Consider the following 17,233-nt stretch of genomic DNA (forward strand, 5'->3'; position numbering starts at 1 on the left):
GTGTGTGTGTGTGTGTGTGTGCGCGCGCGCATCTTCTTGTCAGCCCTGTTTGCCTGACAGACAGGGGACAGGAGCACTGAGGTGGAATGAAAGAATGATGCCAGGCCCGCTTCTCTCTTCCATCATTATATCCTGTCTCTTATGTTGTTCTCTGTTTCTCCTTCATCCATCCTTTTATCATCCCTCTAGCATACATTTCTGCTATCCAGTTTATGACCCTCTAGTTCACTACCTAGTCTTTACTCACTTTCCCTTTTCATTCTTGTTTACTCACTCTCTCTTTTCATTCTTGTTTAGTGTCTCGTTCTCCCAACCTCTCCCTGCCTACCTCTGGATAGTGTGTGCGTATGTCCTCACCCTCAGCTCTCAGGGTGAGTGTGTGGTGTGAGTGTGTGGTGTGTGCCTACCACAGTGCTGTGTGTGTGTGTGTGTGTGTGTGTGTGCCTACCACAGTGCTGTGTGTGTGTGTGTCTGCGTGTGTGTGTGTCTGCGTGTGTGTGTGTCTGCGTGTGTGTGTGTGTCTGCATGTGTTTGTGCGCTTGCCTCTGGGCACCGGGTGTGCTTGAGTGCACACACAGCTTGGCTCACCTCAGCTGTGGAGTTTGTTTGATATGGGCGTTCTCCAAACACACACACACACACACACACACACACAGCCACCCTTCTTCTCCCGAATGGAGTATCTAACAAGTCACTCACTAACAACGCCCCCCTTTCAGTTACATCATAACCATATAAGGTCAACCATAAATAACAGAAACCAAAGATTAGACTACTAGCTTTATACAGGTCAAACCGACATGGCTATAATAATGGACTGGAATCTCTGCGGTGCTCGCTTTATTGTTTTCTGATAAGGTCTCTCAGCCACGCCGTCTCCGGGTCATCGATTTCTTTAACGTGCTCTTAAGGGCCATAAAACGCATTATCACTTGAGATAGGCAGCCTTCTATACCCCTCTCACACACATCCAAGCACAAACACAATAACACTACCAAAGCAGAAGCAGACCCCACCCTGCTACAGACTGGGGGAGATTAATCCATCTCTTCATTCTCTAAAATTTCAAAACATTTCACATCACGCATGCATGTCCCTCATGGGCATGTTGTCAAGGAATCTTAAACGGATGTTTACATTATCAGTAAGCTGCGTCACAACCCTTACGTTACATGTGCTATTTTCAGGCAAACTTCAAACGACCTGTCCGAAAATTAATATTGATTGAAAACGGTTACTGTACCACTGGTGAACAGGTGACTCAACATAATCTGTTATTGTGCTGCTGGGAACCTCAAATAGAGCCTTCGCACACTTTCCAATATTGTTGGTAGGTACCACATTGCCTTTACGCGGAAAAGGTCATATATGCTAGCTAGCAGTGTGCTTAAAACTTCACCAGGTAACTTAGAGGCACTTGACGCAGCTTACTATTCAGGTGGAAGGCGCCAGACACAGAACAGATAGGAAAGACCGAAAGTTCACCTTAATAGGGAGATGTTTCACAGTTCACATTAGTCAAAAGGTTTCCAGCCACTGGTCAACTGTGGGCATTTTGTTTACTTACACATGAATGCAATGCTAAGAAGACGGAGCTTTGGCATCACCTTGCAGACCAGCCTACGTGGTCAACATCTGTCGAAATGTATAGAGCGCTAGTAGCTAGCCTGTTTGGGTTTGGGCTTAGCTGGCGATCTGTTAGGGCTGAACTATTGGCCACTGGACAGTCCTTCTCCGACCTCCCAGTAAGATTATTCGTACAACGTCCAAACCACCATTTCATTTTACACTCCACAGACCAATTTAGCTGCCCCGAAGAAAGAGCAGCGATTAGGTTTGCTTTGAATCCACCCATTGTATGCGACTCTGACACGTCAGATCTCTAACGTTACCACGCCATGTTCAAGCGCAGCCCAGGCCACACACACGGGCACTTTCCCTCGCTGTGTCATAAACACAGGTAACGTTAGCTACGGAAAGAAGATGCAACCTGAACCTAACACATCAAAAACAAAGAAACAGACTGATTTTGTGTGTCAAGATGGACGGTCCATAGCCACAGCAGCCACAAGTTTCCATAGTAGCGACTCCTGGTGAATAACCTGCTTGGTCTGCCAGCTTACAATGTATCTCATTTCATCGTGTTTACCTTGGAGTAGCGTTAAGGATTTGCTTCATGATATATGTACTTCTCTGTCCTTCTAAATGTGTTGATTATTATGCGATGATAAAATAAAACATAAATTATACTAAGAGGTACATCAGCTAGTATTAGCATGCATTTTTGGTTGCTAGCTAGTAGCTTACCTTGTCCAGGCAATTCACTTTTTCCGTGGGGTACACGACTTTGTTACATCTGCCACACAACGGATTCATGGTCGAAATCGAAGTTCGCAAGATCCCGAATAAAACTAATACCTTTGATATTTACATATAAAGGAAAAACTATTGAAGATCGTCAGATTCACGTATGGATGATGAATTAATTTTCCGGTCTTTGAGGTGGCTGTTGATGTTCTTCCACCGCTGGCTGTCAAGCGCACGGATTTCAGACGCGGAAAGCGCGAGCACGCGCGTCTCTGGGTTGTGACGCGCGCACGACCGAATATAAACGAGGGCGGTCCATTGGCAAAGGGATTTGAACTGAAGCGTGAAGAAGTCTAAAAATTGTTCTCATAACAATGGCATACGCGCAGGTCAACTCAGTTATACACAAATTCCATGTGTCTGTTAAGGGGCACTGTGGTTGTGAAAGCATTGTTTGGAACCCCCACTGGCTCCCATTCACAGGAATGCGGAAGTTCATGAGTGGCTACAGCTGTGTCCGTCTTTTCTGTAATTTTTTTTTTATAGAAGCCAGACTTCCCCCTGAACACCATGACTGAATCGTTTGGTTGCAGCTCGTGTTTTCGTGAAAGGTGATGAAATGTGAGAACATCCACATGGAATAGAAGGTTGCCCTGACTGATCTCAAACGATTACGTTGCACCCATTGACAAATGCAGTCTGTGTGACTGTGAATTGGGGGAGGGGTCGCTCGGCTGTCCTCCACAAATCTGTAGATGCAGTACATTTAACCCAACGAACAAAGCTAACGTTATTGTGAAACTGTAAATAAAGTTAACCCTTGTGCTACACCGTGAAACCGTAGGTCAGTGTAACAGACGTCATCGTCAGGGAGTTGGACTACATGTGCACATAGCTCAATGAATCGCTGTTCACATTATTTATGATTATATGTGTTTAGTGTGTAAAGTGGTAATAATGTACTGTTACAATATTATCTTTCATATCTTACAGCGTTGATTAAGGGGGTATAGCTCAGTGGTAGAGCATTTGACTGCAGATCAAGAGGTCCCCGGTTCAAATCCGGGTGCCCCCTCTTTTACTATGAGCTGTCCCATCTTGCAATACATGCACACATGGAGGTGAAGGTAGCATTCATACAATCAGTGGCATTATAGGCTACACTCATAACCGCGTAACTACTGACGTGCGACATGTCGTAGACGACTCTCAAACATGGCATTCATATGTAGGCTATGTTACTGTGGTAAATATTTCAAAACAATTCTCAGCAGGATCAACGGAATGGAGAGTAGCTTTCAGTGAGCTTCATCGGCATGCTCATCAGTCTGTGATATGCGTACGAAGCCCATATATAACAATTACTATATAATATCGTGTGCTTGTGATGTTTTAAGGTAGGGGGCGCTAATGTCTGTCATTCGTGTTTACCAGCGCAGCCTATGTATTTGGAAAATGGAAAGGATGCATTCACTACATTTTGCACAGCATTAATTTGGACTTTGGAAAATTTTCTCTCATCATTTCACTCAAAGGCTATAATTCAGTGATATTGATCTCAATACAATTCTTGGACATGCTTTCAACTCTTTATGTTTGGTCTCATATAATTCAACAAAAAAACTGAGATCCAGGCCATGCACACAACGTAGAATGCATGCAAGGCAAGATATATTAGTTCTACTGTTCAAAGCCAAGACCCACCCATACTTAAATTAAAGCATTTTGCTGTTCTGTCAAATGTACTGATGAGCTCTAGCTTATAGTTTTCTACCTGTTTTTAGTTGTATTATATATATTATGGGTCAGATAGAAGGTCTGCTATTTTGTCCATGTGGAGGTTGCATGGCTGCTACACATTATACCTGCATGGCATTTCATCAGTAGCTCAGTATCTCTCTGTATGTCGCCATGTACTGTATTAAGGATAAACTAATGTATTGGTGTGGCTATGAAGACTGAGTGTAAATGTGAGACCCAGGTTTTATCAGTGCACATGCATTTTCATTTTTCTTTCAAATCCTTGGTTCATCAGTGGCTCATTCCACAAACCAGAAAACCATAACCCAGAAACACTAGCACCCTGAATGTCACGTTGTATTCTATGTTTAGCCAACAATACAAAGGTCCTTGAAGGAGGTATTCACCTTACTCCTGAACTGTTCAATTTCAGTCTATGGGCACCATTTCTATGCTTCACATTAAGTCATTATGATAACATCATTACAGTTGGAGAAGTAGAAGTTAATATCAAAACCCTCAGTACTTTTAGTCAAATTTTGTTTCACAGGTTTTTCATTAGTCTCAAATCATCTGTTCTGTCTCATCACACCTGTTTTCAGGCTAATGGTTCTCTGTTCTACAGATTCTTCAAATCATTTGGTCTGATCAAATGAATAGTGCACATATTTGCCATAATCTCCAGAGTAGCGAAAATACCAGTTACAGTAATCTTTTGAATTTCTCTACCATATTGTGATGGTGTAAAGAGTTCACAAGGTCACATTAGGGAGGGACAATGGGTATAGTTCAGTAGTAGAGCATTTGACTACAGATGAAGAGGCTGGTTCAAATCTGGGTGCTCCCTTCCTTTAGGATAATACAGCACCCAGAGCTGAAATAAATGGTGTCAAGTTAACTGATCATCTCTCAGAAGGCAATGACCCACAAACTGAACATGATGATCTTGCTAGAAATCCCTTACCCCTTGCCATACCCCAATATCTACATTCTTTGGAAATCAACTGGCATGAGGATAACTACATAATGACATCCTTTGACATCCTGTATATTGTGGAATATTTCAGTCCCCATTTTCCCCCTTTTTCCCCTTTCAGGAAATACAAGGGCTAGTGGCTGTCAGTAGTTTAATTCCATTAGATGCATCACACATGTCCTTTCCATCAGCCTAATATCTTTGGTTAATATACGTTAGATATGACAATTTGACTGGGTAAAACAAGGTTTTTTTCTGACATTTCTCATCAAATATTGGTTTGACATACACTTTTGAGATATTCAGTGGGAATAATGGGTTTGTTTACCTGATGCAGTTGGCATTTGCAGAAATGGGGGTATAGCTCAGTGGTAGAGCATTTGACTGCAGATCAAGAGGTCCCCGGTTCAAATCCGGGTGCCCCCTGGTTTTAGGACAATTCTAGAGTTCCACAGATGCGTGTCTTGGTCAAGAGAAATGGAGGAAACACTAGTCTGCACATCAAACCACCCCATTATATAGAACCCTGAGCAGTACTAAACTGTATCAAAGGTAACCCTCATACTGAGCACAAGTCTCTTCACTGAACCTCACTACAATTCTGTACATTCATTGTCATAGGAAGAACTAACATGGAGCTAAATAATTTTTTCTAACACTTACCATCAGAAATTTAGCATGTGTGCCTCCTGGCAAGAAAAATAAACAATGAGCTTTAAACACCTGAGGAGAACAGGGCATTTGGATCATGGTGTACAATACATGATATGAAAATGCATCCTATTTGAAGTTATTAAATGAGTTGTATGTCCAAAATCCATATTTTCACTCTAAATATCTTATTCTGCACTATGAAAAATACTAATTCATGTGAAATAGTGTTAAATGTTCATCAAATTGCCAATTGTGTTTAATGTGAATTGTTGCTTCTAACAAACACCTAGCATCAATATATTCAACATTTCAGCATCACTAGTTTCCAAGCACTGAAAGGAAATGTGTGGCTAATTTAAAAGCCAAGCTTGTACCCAAAATATCTGTGGCAGCCTTTCTATGATTTCTAATTTTCCAACTCCAAGATCCAGTCAAGGCCGTGGGTCTGGTCAGCAGGTAGTGAATTACGCACTCTCGATACTCCAAAACTTGAAAGAATATAATCCATTTATTTTGGCTCCAAAAAGGTGAACATAAACGAGTTGTAAATTCAAACAATAAAGCAAAGTTAACAACAGTAAACTAAAAAAGGCTAAACTAGTACCGAAAAGTGGTAAAAAAAAAAAAGTATGTTTTACAACATTTGGCTACCCAGTCATCTCCTAATGAGCTGTCCAGGTGACACTACTAATAATCCATCCAAGTGAGATCTACTGATGAGCCGTCCAGGTGACAATTACTAATGGGCGGTTCAGGTGACAATTAAACAATCAACCTAAAGTTCAATGAAATGGTAGTCCAATATGCAGATAAAGAAACAATATGCAAATACAGAAACAATATAATCATGTAACAGTCAAAGTAACCTCGGGCAAATGCAAACTTTATATCCGGACAAAAATTTCCAAAACGGCTACAACAATATCTGTATCCTTTGGGAGCATGCTGTGCAATCCCTTATCTACAGAGTGGGAAAATGCACATGCTGATATTTTGAGTTTATAAAATCACCCAAAATACCCCATTCTGTACCATCTTTAATACTGCCCCATGAGAATAGTGTGAAATTCACATCAGTTACCTAACAGTTACCTCTCTTGGCAATGGTGTTTTCTCAATATTTTTATTGAGGAAAATGTAGATAGGGGGTATAGCTCAGTGGTAGAGCATTTGACTGCAGATCAAGAGGTCCCCGGTTCAACTCCGGGTGCCCCCTGATTTTACGACAACTCTAGAGCTACACAGGTGCCTTGGTGAAGAGGAATAGAGGAAACACTGTTCTGCAAATCAAACCACTCCATTATATAGAACCCTCAGCAGTACTAAACTGTACCAAATATCACCCCTCATAACCCACATGCTGAGCGCAAGTCCCCTCACTACAATTCTACACATTCTGTACATTCATTATCATAGGAAGACCAAAAATTGAGTTAAATTATTTCTTTTAACACTTACCATCAGAAATTCAGCATGCACTATACGTGCCTCAATGGATTACCTGGCAAGACAAATAAACAATGAGCTCTAAACACCTGAGGATAACACAGAGCATTTGGATCATGATGTACAATACATGTGAAGACATGAAAATGCATCCTATTTGAAGTTATTAAATGAGTTGTACGTCCAAAATCCATATTTTCACTCTAATCTTATTCTGCACTATGTAAAATATTAATTCATGTGAAATAGTGTTAAATGTTCATCAAATTGCCAATTGTGTTCAATGTGAATTGTTGCTTCTAAAAACACCTAGCATCAATATATTCAACATTTCAGCATCAGCTAGTTTCCAAGCACTGAAAGGAAATGTGTGGCTAATTTAAAAGCCAAGCTTGTACCCAAAATATCTGTATCCTTTGGGAGCATGCTGTGCAATCCCTTATCTACAGAGTGGGAAAATGCACAAGCTGATATTTTGAGTTTATAAAATCACCCAAAATACCCCATTCTGTACCATATTATAATACTGCCCCATGGGAATAGTGTGAAATTCACACCAGTTACCTAACATGTACCTCTCTCTGCAAAGGTGTTTGGCCAATTGTTTCTGTTGTGGAAAATGTTGTTGAGTAAAGGGGGTATAGCTCAGTGGTAGAGCATTTAACTGCATATCAAGAGGTCCCCCATTTAAAATACTAATCAATGTGAAATAGTGTTAAATGTTCATGAAACATTTCACCCTAACATTTATGTCTCTCCCCGCAGTTGCCAGTTGTGTTTAAAGTGAAATACCTGGTTGAATACAGGGTATATAAATGTTTATAAAATCACCCAAAATCCCCTATTCTGTACCATCTATAATACTGCCCCATGGGAATAGTGTGGAATTCACACCAGTTACCTAACATTTACCTCTCTCGGCAATGGTGTTTTGTCCATTTTTTTATTGTGGAAAAGGGAGAAAGGGGGTATAGCTCAGTGGTAGAGCATTTGACTGCAGATCAAGAGGTCCCCGGTTCAAATCCGAGTGCCCCCTATTTTCAGAAAAATGGAGGTTCCGGCAGGAATGCAGGATTGAATAACAATGGCACTATAATAACTAAAATAGTAACAAAGCTCCTCCCAAAGGGCCACAATCCAACATGGACGCCCTCTGCCCCCACATGAATATATCCACATAATCTCCTTGTTCATTACCACAGAAAGAAAGTTTGGCCCAAAAGGTAGCCATATTGTTGCTTCTAAAAACACCTTGCATCAATACATTCAACATTTCAGCATCACTAGTTTCCAAGCACTGAAAGGAAATGTGTGGCTAATTTAAAAGCCAAACTTGTACCCAAAATATCTGTATCCTTTGGGAGCATGCTGTGCAATCCCTTATCTACAGAGTGGGAAAATGCACAAGCTGATATTTTCCACTGGGTAAATATTAAGTAACTGGATCCAAATGAAAAGGCTAACCAGGAGGTACGGCTCCGTGGTGGAACCAAATCAAGACAGATCTCAGTTGATCAAATCACATAGCACAATCGACAGCTTAGGAAGAATCCTAGAGGTGCATTCTAGAAAGAATAGAGGTGCATTCTAGAAAGCAGAATGACTGAGGTATTACTCATTGCCTGAGTCAAGACCTGAGGACTGAGGAAAGCCTCTAATTGCTCTTATAGATCAACAGCAAAATTACATCAATTTTAGAAAAGGGCAAAGAGATCAGAGGTTTAAGAGTAAGAGGAAAGCCACTGTCTGTGCACTCTTATATACTCGACCTAGGCCCCTATTTTGGGGCGATCCAGGGATCATCCCAAGCATTAAATATCATTATATATATTATACATATACTGTACATATATAAGAAATATTACAATTCTAGTATTGTTATTATAAATTGCAATTCTAATATAAACATGTAGGGTCATTTGAGATCTTATGAAATACTAACTCACCTGAAGTGATGGAAAAGGGCCCATGTCAAGGTATGTCATTTTAATTAGATGCTGATGTTGTTAATAAGTTGAGATCAAAACTGCGAATAAAAACCTACCAAAATTGCTTTATTTGCCATAGGTGTTTTGATCTTTGGAATTTTCAGATCTGTAAACCTCAGCATGATCTCATATTTCCACCTCTCTCCAGACAATTGCCAGTTTCATCTCAAATTCAAATTTCAATCCAAATATCTCCTTTGACATTATCTGAGATACTATGCTGTGGGCATAGTGTACATGAAACATGATTATGAAACGTGATACATGAAAACTGTGATACATGCAGAGCACCAGTCAGCCAGAAGTGAGGGGGTATAGCTCAGTGGTAGAGCATTTGACTGCAGATCAAGAGGCCCCCGGTTCAAATCCGGGTGCCCCCTTGTTTTAAGGTAACAGTGTGGGCAGGGGTATCGCCAGGGTCCTGGGTGGGTGGGATCCTACCCCTAAAAAACATAATCCAGCCAACACCAGACAAAAGTACTTCGCTATCAGTTATCATTGTCTTTCAAAGAATTATCAGCAATTGCACCCATGTGTTTTAAATAATACAGGAGAGGCACAAGAAAAAAAGGAATGGGCTCTTGAACAGGAGTCAGCTCCCATCATTGGTGTTAAAGGAACCGCTTTGGAAAAAAGCCTTTATTAAAACATGGCTATGACATGGCAACATGTTAATCTAGCCATGTTTTAATAAAGGCTTTTTAATGAAGAGTGCCATGGAGTTTTTTCCTATCTTTTGATGACTTTCTGACCCCTTTCCATTAGGCACCTTCACTTTACCTGTCTTTTTAGTACCATCACAACTACTGTCAGCAGCAGCCTCTAGAGGTGCAGTTTCAGGCTTTTAAGGTGACCAGATAGAAGCTTGAATAGAATTTTGCTGTAGGCCACGGTGACCATTTCCAACACTTAAAGAGATATCAGTATATTTGTAAGTAATGAGATGTATGTGTTATGGTTTACTAACCATTATGACAGTATTTCAGAGTATCTCATAATGGCAATGAAATATAAATAAGGACTAGTATGTGACATGATCATTGTAACATAACACTGCTTTATGACTATTTGAAAATGATGTCTCATAATGCTCAGGTACTGTCATAACAATGGAAGATTCTGATTTACATTGTCACCATCACCATCTTTTATGAAATCAGAATTGTAATATTATTATCTCATTATGAATAGTATCCCAGTACTATTATACACAGTGTTTAAATGAGGTACTACCTCCTGGTAATAGGATATTATTATTTTTATTATGACAATCTAAATGATGACATCATGGAAGAAACTTACCTGTGAGGTATTCATAAATAGTTAAAAGACACTCTCTTATGAAGAAAATGGCTTATTAAATACAGAATGGTTTCACTTAAATGCCTCTCTGTGTGAAAGTCAACAAATCACTTAAAAATACTAACACTAACTAGACTTTGTGTGCATGGGGCCTCAATACTAACTAACAAAAATAAAAACCATCCCAAGACCTTGTTTTATCATCTATTACTCTTTCTGTCTTTGAGAGACTTTGCCCTCTGGTGTCTTTATCTGATCGGAAAAGTCACACATGGCAACATGGCCATTTGCGTAACTTGAGCATAGAGTAGTAGATAGTTGCTTTGAAAAAGCCAGTGACACAAAAAGGACCACACACAAGTGAAATCATGGATGTACTGCTGACTGCAAATGAGCTGTAAAATGCAAATTGAGCCGAATGAAAGTCATTTCAGGGACAGTAGAACTACCTACATGAATGGCGTGTGATGACTGAATGGTCTGGTGAGTAGCTGACAAGAGCCACTCAAACAAAGCACCAAAGTAGGTGTTAAAAGTGCCCTAGAGGTGACATCATGAATGATTGCGTCGTTTAACCCCACCCACTGACAATCCCTGGTGTAATGAGAAAAATGGTAGCATTAATTAAAAGGACATCTAGCCTTTTTGACAATAACTGAAAGTAAAATTCTTCAGAGGATGAAAGCTATTCTGTTTGGTTGGAGTACAAATGTCTGTGTAAGTATGATGTGTTGGATGACGGTCACCTCAGATGGGCTGTGCTTCCAGAAGTTATGTAGCACACCCACACAGCTATTGTCATCTCTCTACTGTGGTCAGAGATCACTTTGGGAGTGCAATCTGCAACAACAGCACAAAGGGTTTCAAACTGTACAGCTGAAATGTTTCTTTCTTTCTGTTGAGCATTATCTCAACAGACCTTACAGGTCATCAAATGTAACACTTAGTGTAATTGAAAGCAAATGAAAAAGAACCATTGGTCTGAGCTGCCAAGACATAAACATTTGTATTGCATTTTTGCAGCTTGATTACTTTGTCCTATTAATCCATCACATTCTGCTCATCAGGCTAGAATAATGCTTGTTGGTTGACCGCATAGATCCAGTAGACCTTATACGGAATCTTTGATGTGCATACCTGCTAGTAAGGTAAATATGATTCATGCTCTTCTCATCATTCATAAAAACATCTACTAATGATTGATTTCTGCCACTGGCAACAACAAAATAAATCATAATGGAGACACATTAACAGTCATAGCACTGATAACATTTATTTGTACAAAAATGTATTTTTTTGCACAAAATATAATACTTCTTTTCAAAAAAAAAAAAGAAAAAAAAGAAAAACCATGAGCAACTAACGGTAAAAACAAAGTCTGTTTTTGCCAGCATACAATGATCATATAACCATTTATATAATGCAAATTAGCTCCCTATAAATACTTCAAGTAAAATGGTTCATTGATAGCTTAATTGCAGCACCAGTGGCAGAGCTGCAGATTTCCCATCGATGGCCTTTCCCGCTGTGATGTCATAATAGTGTCCTTGGACAGACCAATCCGCTGGGCCCTGAACACTGACCCAATGGCGATCTTCAATCAATATGACTGTAGGGCAGTGACATCACCAGTCCTGACTGCTCATCATTTCCATGGGGATCAAAAAGATCCAGTTTGTTATGTAAACAATGTGGACCACTAGAACGGTGTCTCACACATACGCGCGCACATACACACTCATTCAGACCCACACACCCACAAAGGCATGCACGCACACTCAACAACCAGCATGTAAACAAAGTCATAGTTATCTCTCTGTCTGTTTCAATCTCTCACTCACTCACTCACTCACTCACTCACTCACTCACTCACTCACTCACACATACATACGCACATAATTCCTCTCTTTTTGCCACAAAAGGCTCATAGGTAGGCATGGTCCAGTTGTGTCTTAAAGCTCACTGAGCCAGAAGGTGATACGCTGATGGCTGGCATGTTTTTATGGTTTGAAGGTGTGAATGTCTGCAGTCCTGGAGCTTAGCTGGCCAGAACTCGAGACCTCATCCAGTCCAAACTCTGCAGGAGCCTAAAGGGCAAGAGTGGAAACACAAAGGACTGAGTATCTTACTCTTTCATATAGTTATACTTAAAATATTTTAAATTTTAACAGACAACAGTGCCACACTGGACTACAACAGAGCGTATATACACATATCCAGAGAACTGATAATTTATGACGCTCGCAAGATATTCTACTCGCTGATCTGGTTCTAACCGAGCGACAGAGAAATCATTCTCATACATAACACACAGACACAGAACTAGACCTACCCTTCCCCGGTGAGTGCACAGCAGGCCTGAACGTGCCAAGAATGAGTGGTGAGTGAGCTGAGAGTGAGGCACTGGGAGATCTCTGCTGCTGACATGGAGTTCTTGATGTCCTGCTTGTTGGCCAGGACCAGCACTGATGCATTCTGCAGCTCCTGTGAGACACAACGTGAGAGTTGGGTGAACTCACTCAAGTCAAACCACTTCTAGTGCCTTCATCTGTAAATCCCAATCAAACAACAAAAAAACTTAAATGATAGTGATAATCTTACCTCGTGTGCCAGCATTCGATGCAACTCGTCTTTGGTAAGAGTCAGCCGCTCACGGTCAGTACTGTCCACCACCAAAATCACAATCTAATAGAGAAGGGATGAGCAGATGTTTATAGCTGCAGTTGTAAAACTAACATTAGAAGGGTACGCTTTATCTGGCTGTGCCTGGCACACAAACATACTTATACAGATACAGTCCTCCAAATTACATAACTCATGCAGAGGGAAACTACAAGAAAGTTGGCAAAGGAGTGATAACATATCATAGCTAGGGAACAGAGACAGATTGAGTACATGTTATCTAAAATCAACTCAGGTACAGTTGTGCAGACAGGATACTTTCAGTTTTGTATCAAGAGCTGTCATTAAAATGCAGTCATTATCGCTATTAAGGACAAAATCTCAGCAACCCACCTCTGTGTTGCAGTAGTAGGAGCTCCAGCTGGCCCTCAGGCTCTCCTGGCCTCCGATGTCCCAGACAAGGAACCGTGTTTTCCTCACAGCTATTTCCTCAACGTTACTGCCAATGGTGGGAGTCGTCTGAACCGCTTCCTTTGTCAAACTGGTTTGCAAGATGATGACAAGATTAAAATGTGAGCATACAGGTATGATGAGGAAAATTACCGGAGTGTTAAGATTGTGAGTAGTCTTTAGGATGGTTATACAAACTTACAACTGATAAAGGATTGTAGTCTTTCCAGCGTTATCCAAGCCCACGATGATTACCTTATGTTCTGAGGGGGAAACGAAAAGGATGAAAAAACAAAACATCAGCCATCCTGTACTCGTGTTAGGTCAAAGTGCAGGGGGCACCACAGTGTTCCACAGTCTGTAACATATACGTACTCTGACCCCTTAATCTCCAGGTGAACCGAGCATGACTATGACCCCGTCATGGCTGTGTGGTTATATAAGTGTCTCAAAAGCGAAGATACAAAACAAAATAGAGACGTGTACGGCAGTCACTGAACAATATTGCGCAAGTCCAACATGGTTACCGAATCGAAAGGGTAAAAAAAACGTTACTGCTAAAACTAGTAGGCTACCATACTCTGTTCCAACCACAATAGACTTCAAAACTTTACAATATCTTTTCAACTAGGTTAATCTATCACTGCAAAAAATCTAAATGACCAGCCAATGTTATTGTTGGTGTTGATATCGGTAGTGCTGGTAGTAACACTATTGGTAGTGGTAGTAGTAGTAGTATTTTTTTTTTTTCATTTCGAAACAGTGCTGAATCTATCGATTATCTATCTGAACTACACAGCTTCGAGTGCTAGCGGTACGTTCTCTTTGTGCTGTTCAACTCACATCTGTTTAATGACACTTACAAACTAGTTCGGGGACCAACAGTTGTCTGTTCATTTAAATACCCTCAGAGGACTAAATTGACCAGATGTCATTTTTAAACGATCGGGGAACATTACCATGCATCGACAACAATTGTCTGAGTGTTCAAAATCTATCAATTTGTGGACCAAGACGAACCGTTAGCTGATAATTTCGCTAGCGGAATGCTCGGCCGATGTTACTATTGTTGTTTTCACAAGACCATTGGAGGCTTTTATGGCGAGAAATCGTCCATATAAACCTACACCCAATGAGTTGATGGCTCTACTGTTACTAATTTTATATATACATTTTCGCTTGGGCTAAACGGCATCGCAGAAACGACAAAACCAAACAAATAAATGTAGCTAGCAGGCTAGCTAGTGAGCATCAGACTTACCCTTGTCCCCAAACACCGTCATCAACTTCGTGAAAAGCAGTCCCATTTTCCACAAACTGCAAATAAGACCTCCTTACAATAGGCTACCTCACCCCAACACAACGTTACCTGAAGCGTCTATAAGCAGATTTAAATGCCCCTTTTAAGCGGATGGCGATCCAGCGTGAACCGCTAACTCAGGTAACGTTGCTGGATATCTATCTAACGTTAGCTACTAACCCTGTAGCCTACGTTAAGTTACGCGGCGATGTCAACGAGCTACCAAAAGGATGCCCCTTTCGCTTTTATTGAGTAATGTGAAATAACTTTCAAGTTCGGTATTAAACCTCAACACAGACACCTGATACCTTACTTTACTCAAACTAAAGCCTATATTCGCTTCTTAAAATGTGATGTCTGCCTTTCACTATTCACCAACAGATGAGTGAGACTAGGAGGAAAACCCTTATGATTTACGTCGACCGAGTCACCGGCAAGGGCGGGGCAATGGAATTCCATTGACCCGAGGGGCGTTCTGAACATGACGCAAAAAATGACGTTACATTGAACGGGCGTGAAACCGGATGATGCCATTGGTCGCCCACGCAGGGTGACGTCCACATTCACTTTTTGTATCGCCCTGTACTGTCTATGTATGGGTGTGGGCGGGACCTTTCGATTGTATTTCTTGTAACTTTAAAGCATTTGTGTTTCTTCGTATTCATTTCACTTTCGCAGTTGTTATAGTTATAGGTACAATTTAACAGATTAACTGTTGTAACCAGAAAGTGAAAGAGGCACTGGAATTCTGGGAACTTTCTACCTAGCCGTTGCTGCTTTCCTTTGAAAAAGCAACAGGCTTTTGTATCCCTGTTCTTATTAACCATAACAATGGATGGAAATGTTTTTACATTTACAATTAGCCTATTGATTTTGATGACAAAGGCATTCAGGGCAATACAATAGCCCACATAATATGTTTGCAACATCCTATGCAGCATTTTATACATATTTACACCGTTTAACTGTAATACAATCTAACTTTCAAGCTGGCAAAATTGTATCCGTTGATTCAGCAAAACTAGCTTATTGTGGTTTTATAGACATGCACGTGTATAACGAACCACAGAAGGCTTCCTGTTTTGATCGGCACATTTTATCTTTTTTTCATCACAAACACAAAGACAGCATACGCTTTTTTGCCCACATCCTTGTGCTCTGCTGATGACAATAAGGCTTTAATCATCAAACAAACCATGACTATGGTGAATATTTAGCTCTCTCCCACCGAGATACCCACTCACCCTCATAACCACATACAGAAGTGACGGCTAGTCTTAAATAAGTACAAGTACATTTCTTTTACAAATCAAACGTTACATTTTGACTCAAAAACTTAGCTTTTCTCTCTTCTCACAGAGTCCTCGAGTCAAAAGTAAATGTGTGTATTGGTGTGTGAGTGTGAAGCAGACAATGTGACCAGGATATACTTCACTCACACTTCATTGATCTGCATGTACTTGCAGTGATCAAAAGAGTTTATTTTACTGCACTGTAAAAGTCATTATGAGAGTCCCTTTGGTACTGCTTCATCTCTGTAAACGAGACTGTAATGTCTCCACTACAGTTTCACACCTCTCTGTTAGTTGTCCTCTCATCCATGTTGTTGTCCTCAATTGTATCTTTTTCTGTCCCTGCAGTTTCTTGGGGTGGTCAGCTGAACTATTTTGCTTACCCTACTGACCTTAAAAGCATAACCTACCATCATCCCAAGTCAAGTGTCAACTTACACAGAGAGGAGTAGTGAACCAGATTCAAAGAGGAGGAATGTAAAGTGAAACTACATATAGACTTCATGCTGTGAGGGAGCTCTCTCTTCTGAACAGACTTACACACACACACATACACACACTAATTCTGATTAAAGTTTTTAATTAAAATACGAATTTTTCACAGATTAAAAACAAAAAGGCTGAAAAAAGCAAAATGGAGCTACAATCAGGCACCAATGAGTACATGTTCATTTTGTCATCTTTTCTCTTTTAAACAATTGTGATGTTGCAACAATAACATTATTCATTTATTAATATTTACTGTGTTTATCTAGGATGTTCTCTTTTTATTTTTTTCTCAACTGATTAAATGGCTGGGCAGCAGGGGCCCACGAAAGACATTCACTGACTCGTACCGCCACACACACAGACACACAGACACACAGACAGACACACGCTGACGGTCCTCACACCCAACCCCCATCCCATGCAGGACTAGTCTCCTGCCCAGCCCTCATACACTCTACTACCTTCATCAACACCCATCCCCCAAATGCACAGCCACCCACACATCATAACTATAAACCCTCATACAACTCATAAAGTCTCATACACAGAGACTGTCCACAGGAGAAACAGCACAAAAGGCAGAAAAGAGCACATATCTTCAAGTGTTTGGCAGTGGGTGCTCGAGAGAACGTGTCTTAGTAGTTGCGTGTCAGTGTGTGTGTGTGTG

At 40.6% G+C, this 17,233-nt stretch overlaps 2 protein-coding genes and 5 non-coding genes across 7 annotated transcripts in view; 5 read left to right on the forward strand and 2 right to left on the reverse strand.

Annotated features, from left to right (window-relative positions):
- lasp1 (LIM and SH3 protein 1) overlaps window positions 1-2,737 on the reverse strand; it is a 16,697-nt gene extending 13,960 nt beyond the window's left edge. Inside the window, exon 1 of the mRNA XM_012816835.3 lies at window positions 2,308-2,737. Within this exon, the coding sequence (XP_012672289.1) occupies window positions 2,308-2,376 (69 nt within the window). The 5' untranslated portion in view covers window positions 2,377-2,737. The remainder of the gene's footprint in view (window positions 1-2,307) is intronic.
- A 573-nt stretch (window positions 2,738-3,310) lies between these two features.
- On the forward strand, window positions 3,311-3,382 carry trnac-gca. Its single transcript has one exon. It is a non-coding gene; the product is annotated as a tRNA-Cys (tRNA).
- A 1,995-nt stretch (window positions 3,383-5,377) lies between these two features.
- Window positions 5,378-5,449, forward strand: trnac-gca. Its single transcript has one exon. It is a non-coding gene; the product is annotated as a tRNA-Cys (tRNA).
- Window positions 5,450-6,821: 1,372 nt separating this feature from the next.
- On the forward strand, window positions 6,822-6,893 carry trnac-gca. The gene has a single exon. It is a non-coding gene; the product is annotated as a tRNA-Cys (tRNA).
- Window positions 6,894-8,087: 1,194 nt separating this feature from the next.
- trnac-gca lies at window positions 8,088-8,159 on the forward strand. The gene has a single exon. It is a non-coding gene; the product is annotated as a tRNA-Cys (tRNA).
- A 1,260-nt stretch (window positions 8,160-9,419) lies between these two features.
- On the forward strand, window positions 9,420-9,491 carry trnac-gca. The gene has a single exon. It is a non-coding gene; the product is annotated as a tRNA-Cys (tRNA).
- Window positions 9,492-11,660: 2,169 nt separating this feature from the next.
- Window positions 11,661-15,189, reverse strand: arl5c (ADP-ribosylation factor-like 5C). The gene is made up of 6 exons (XM_012816897.3): window positions 14,747-15,189; window positions 13,688-13,748; window positions 13,429-13,576; window positions 13,015-13,098; window positions 12,746-12,897; window positions 11,661-12,500 (listed from the first exon to the last, which is right to left on the reverse strand). Exons 1-6 carry the CDS (start codon window positions 14,790-14,792, stop codon window positions 12,452-12,454), a joined length of 540 nt encoding a protein of 179 aa, XP_012672351.1. The 5' UTR covers window positions 14,793-15,189; the 3' UTR covers window positions 11,661-12,451.
- Between the last annotated feature and the right edge of the window lie 2,044 nt (window positions 15,190-17,233).

Source organism: Clupea harengus, chromosome 1, assembly GCF_900700415.2.
Source record: "Clupea harengus chromosome 1, Ch_v2.0.2, whole genome shotgun sequence".
NCBI classification, from domain to species: domain Eukaryota; kingdom Metazoa; phylum Chordata; class Actinopteri; order Clupeiformes; family Clupeidae; genus Clupea; species Clupea harengus.

Coding starts and splice junctions, on each gene's coding strand:
- arl5c (XM_012816897.3), bottom strand. CDS start 14,792: ATGGGACTGCTTTTCACGAAGTTGATGACGGTGTTTGGGGACAAGG. Junction 13,099..13,428: donor CCTACTACTGCAACACAGAG/GTGGGTTGCTGA, acceptor CTTCTCTATTAG/ATTGTGATTTTGGTGGTGGA. Junction 12,501..12,745: donor TGTGCACTCACCGGGGAAGG/GTAGGTCTAGTT, acceptor CTTGCCCTTTAG/GCTCCTGCAGAGTTTGGACT.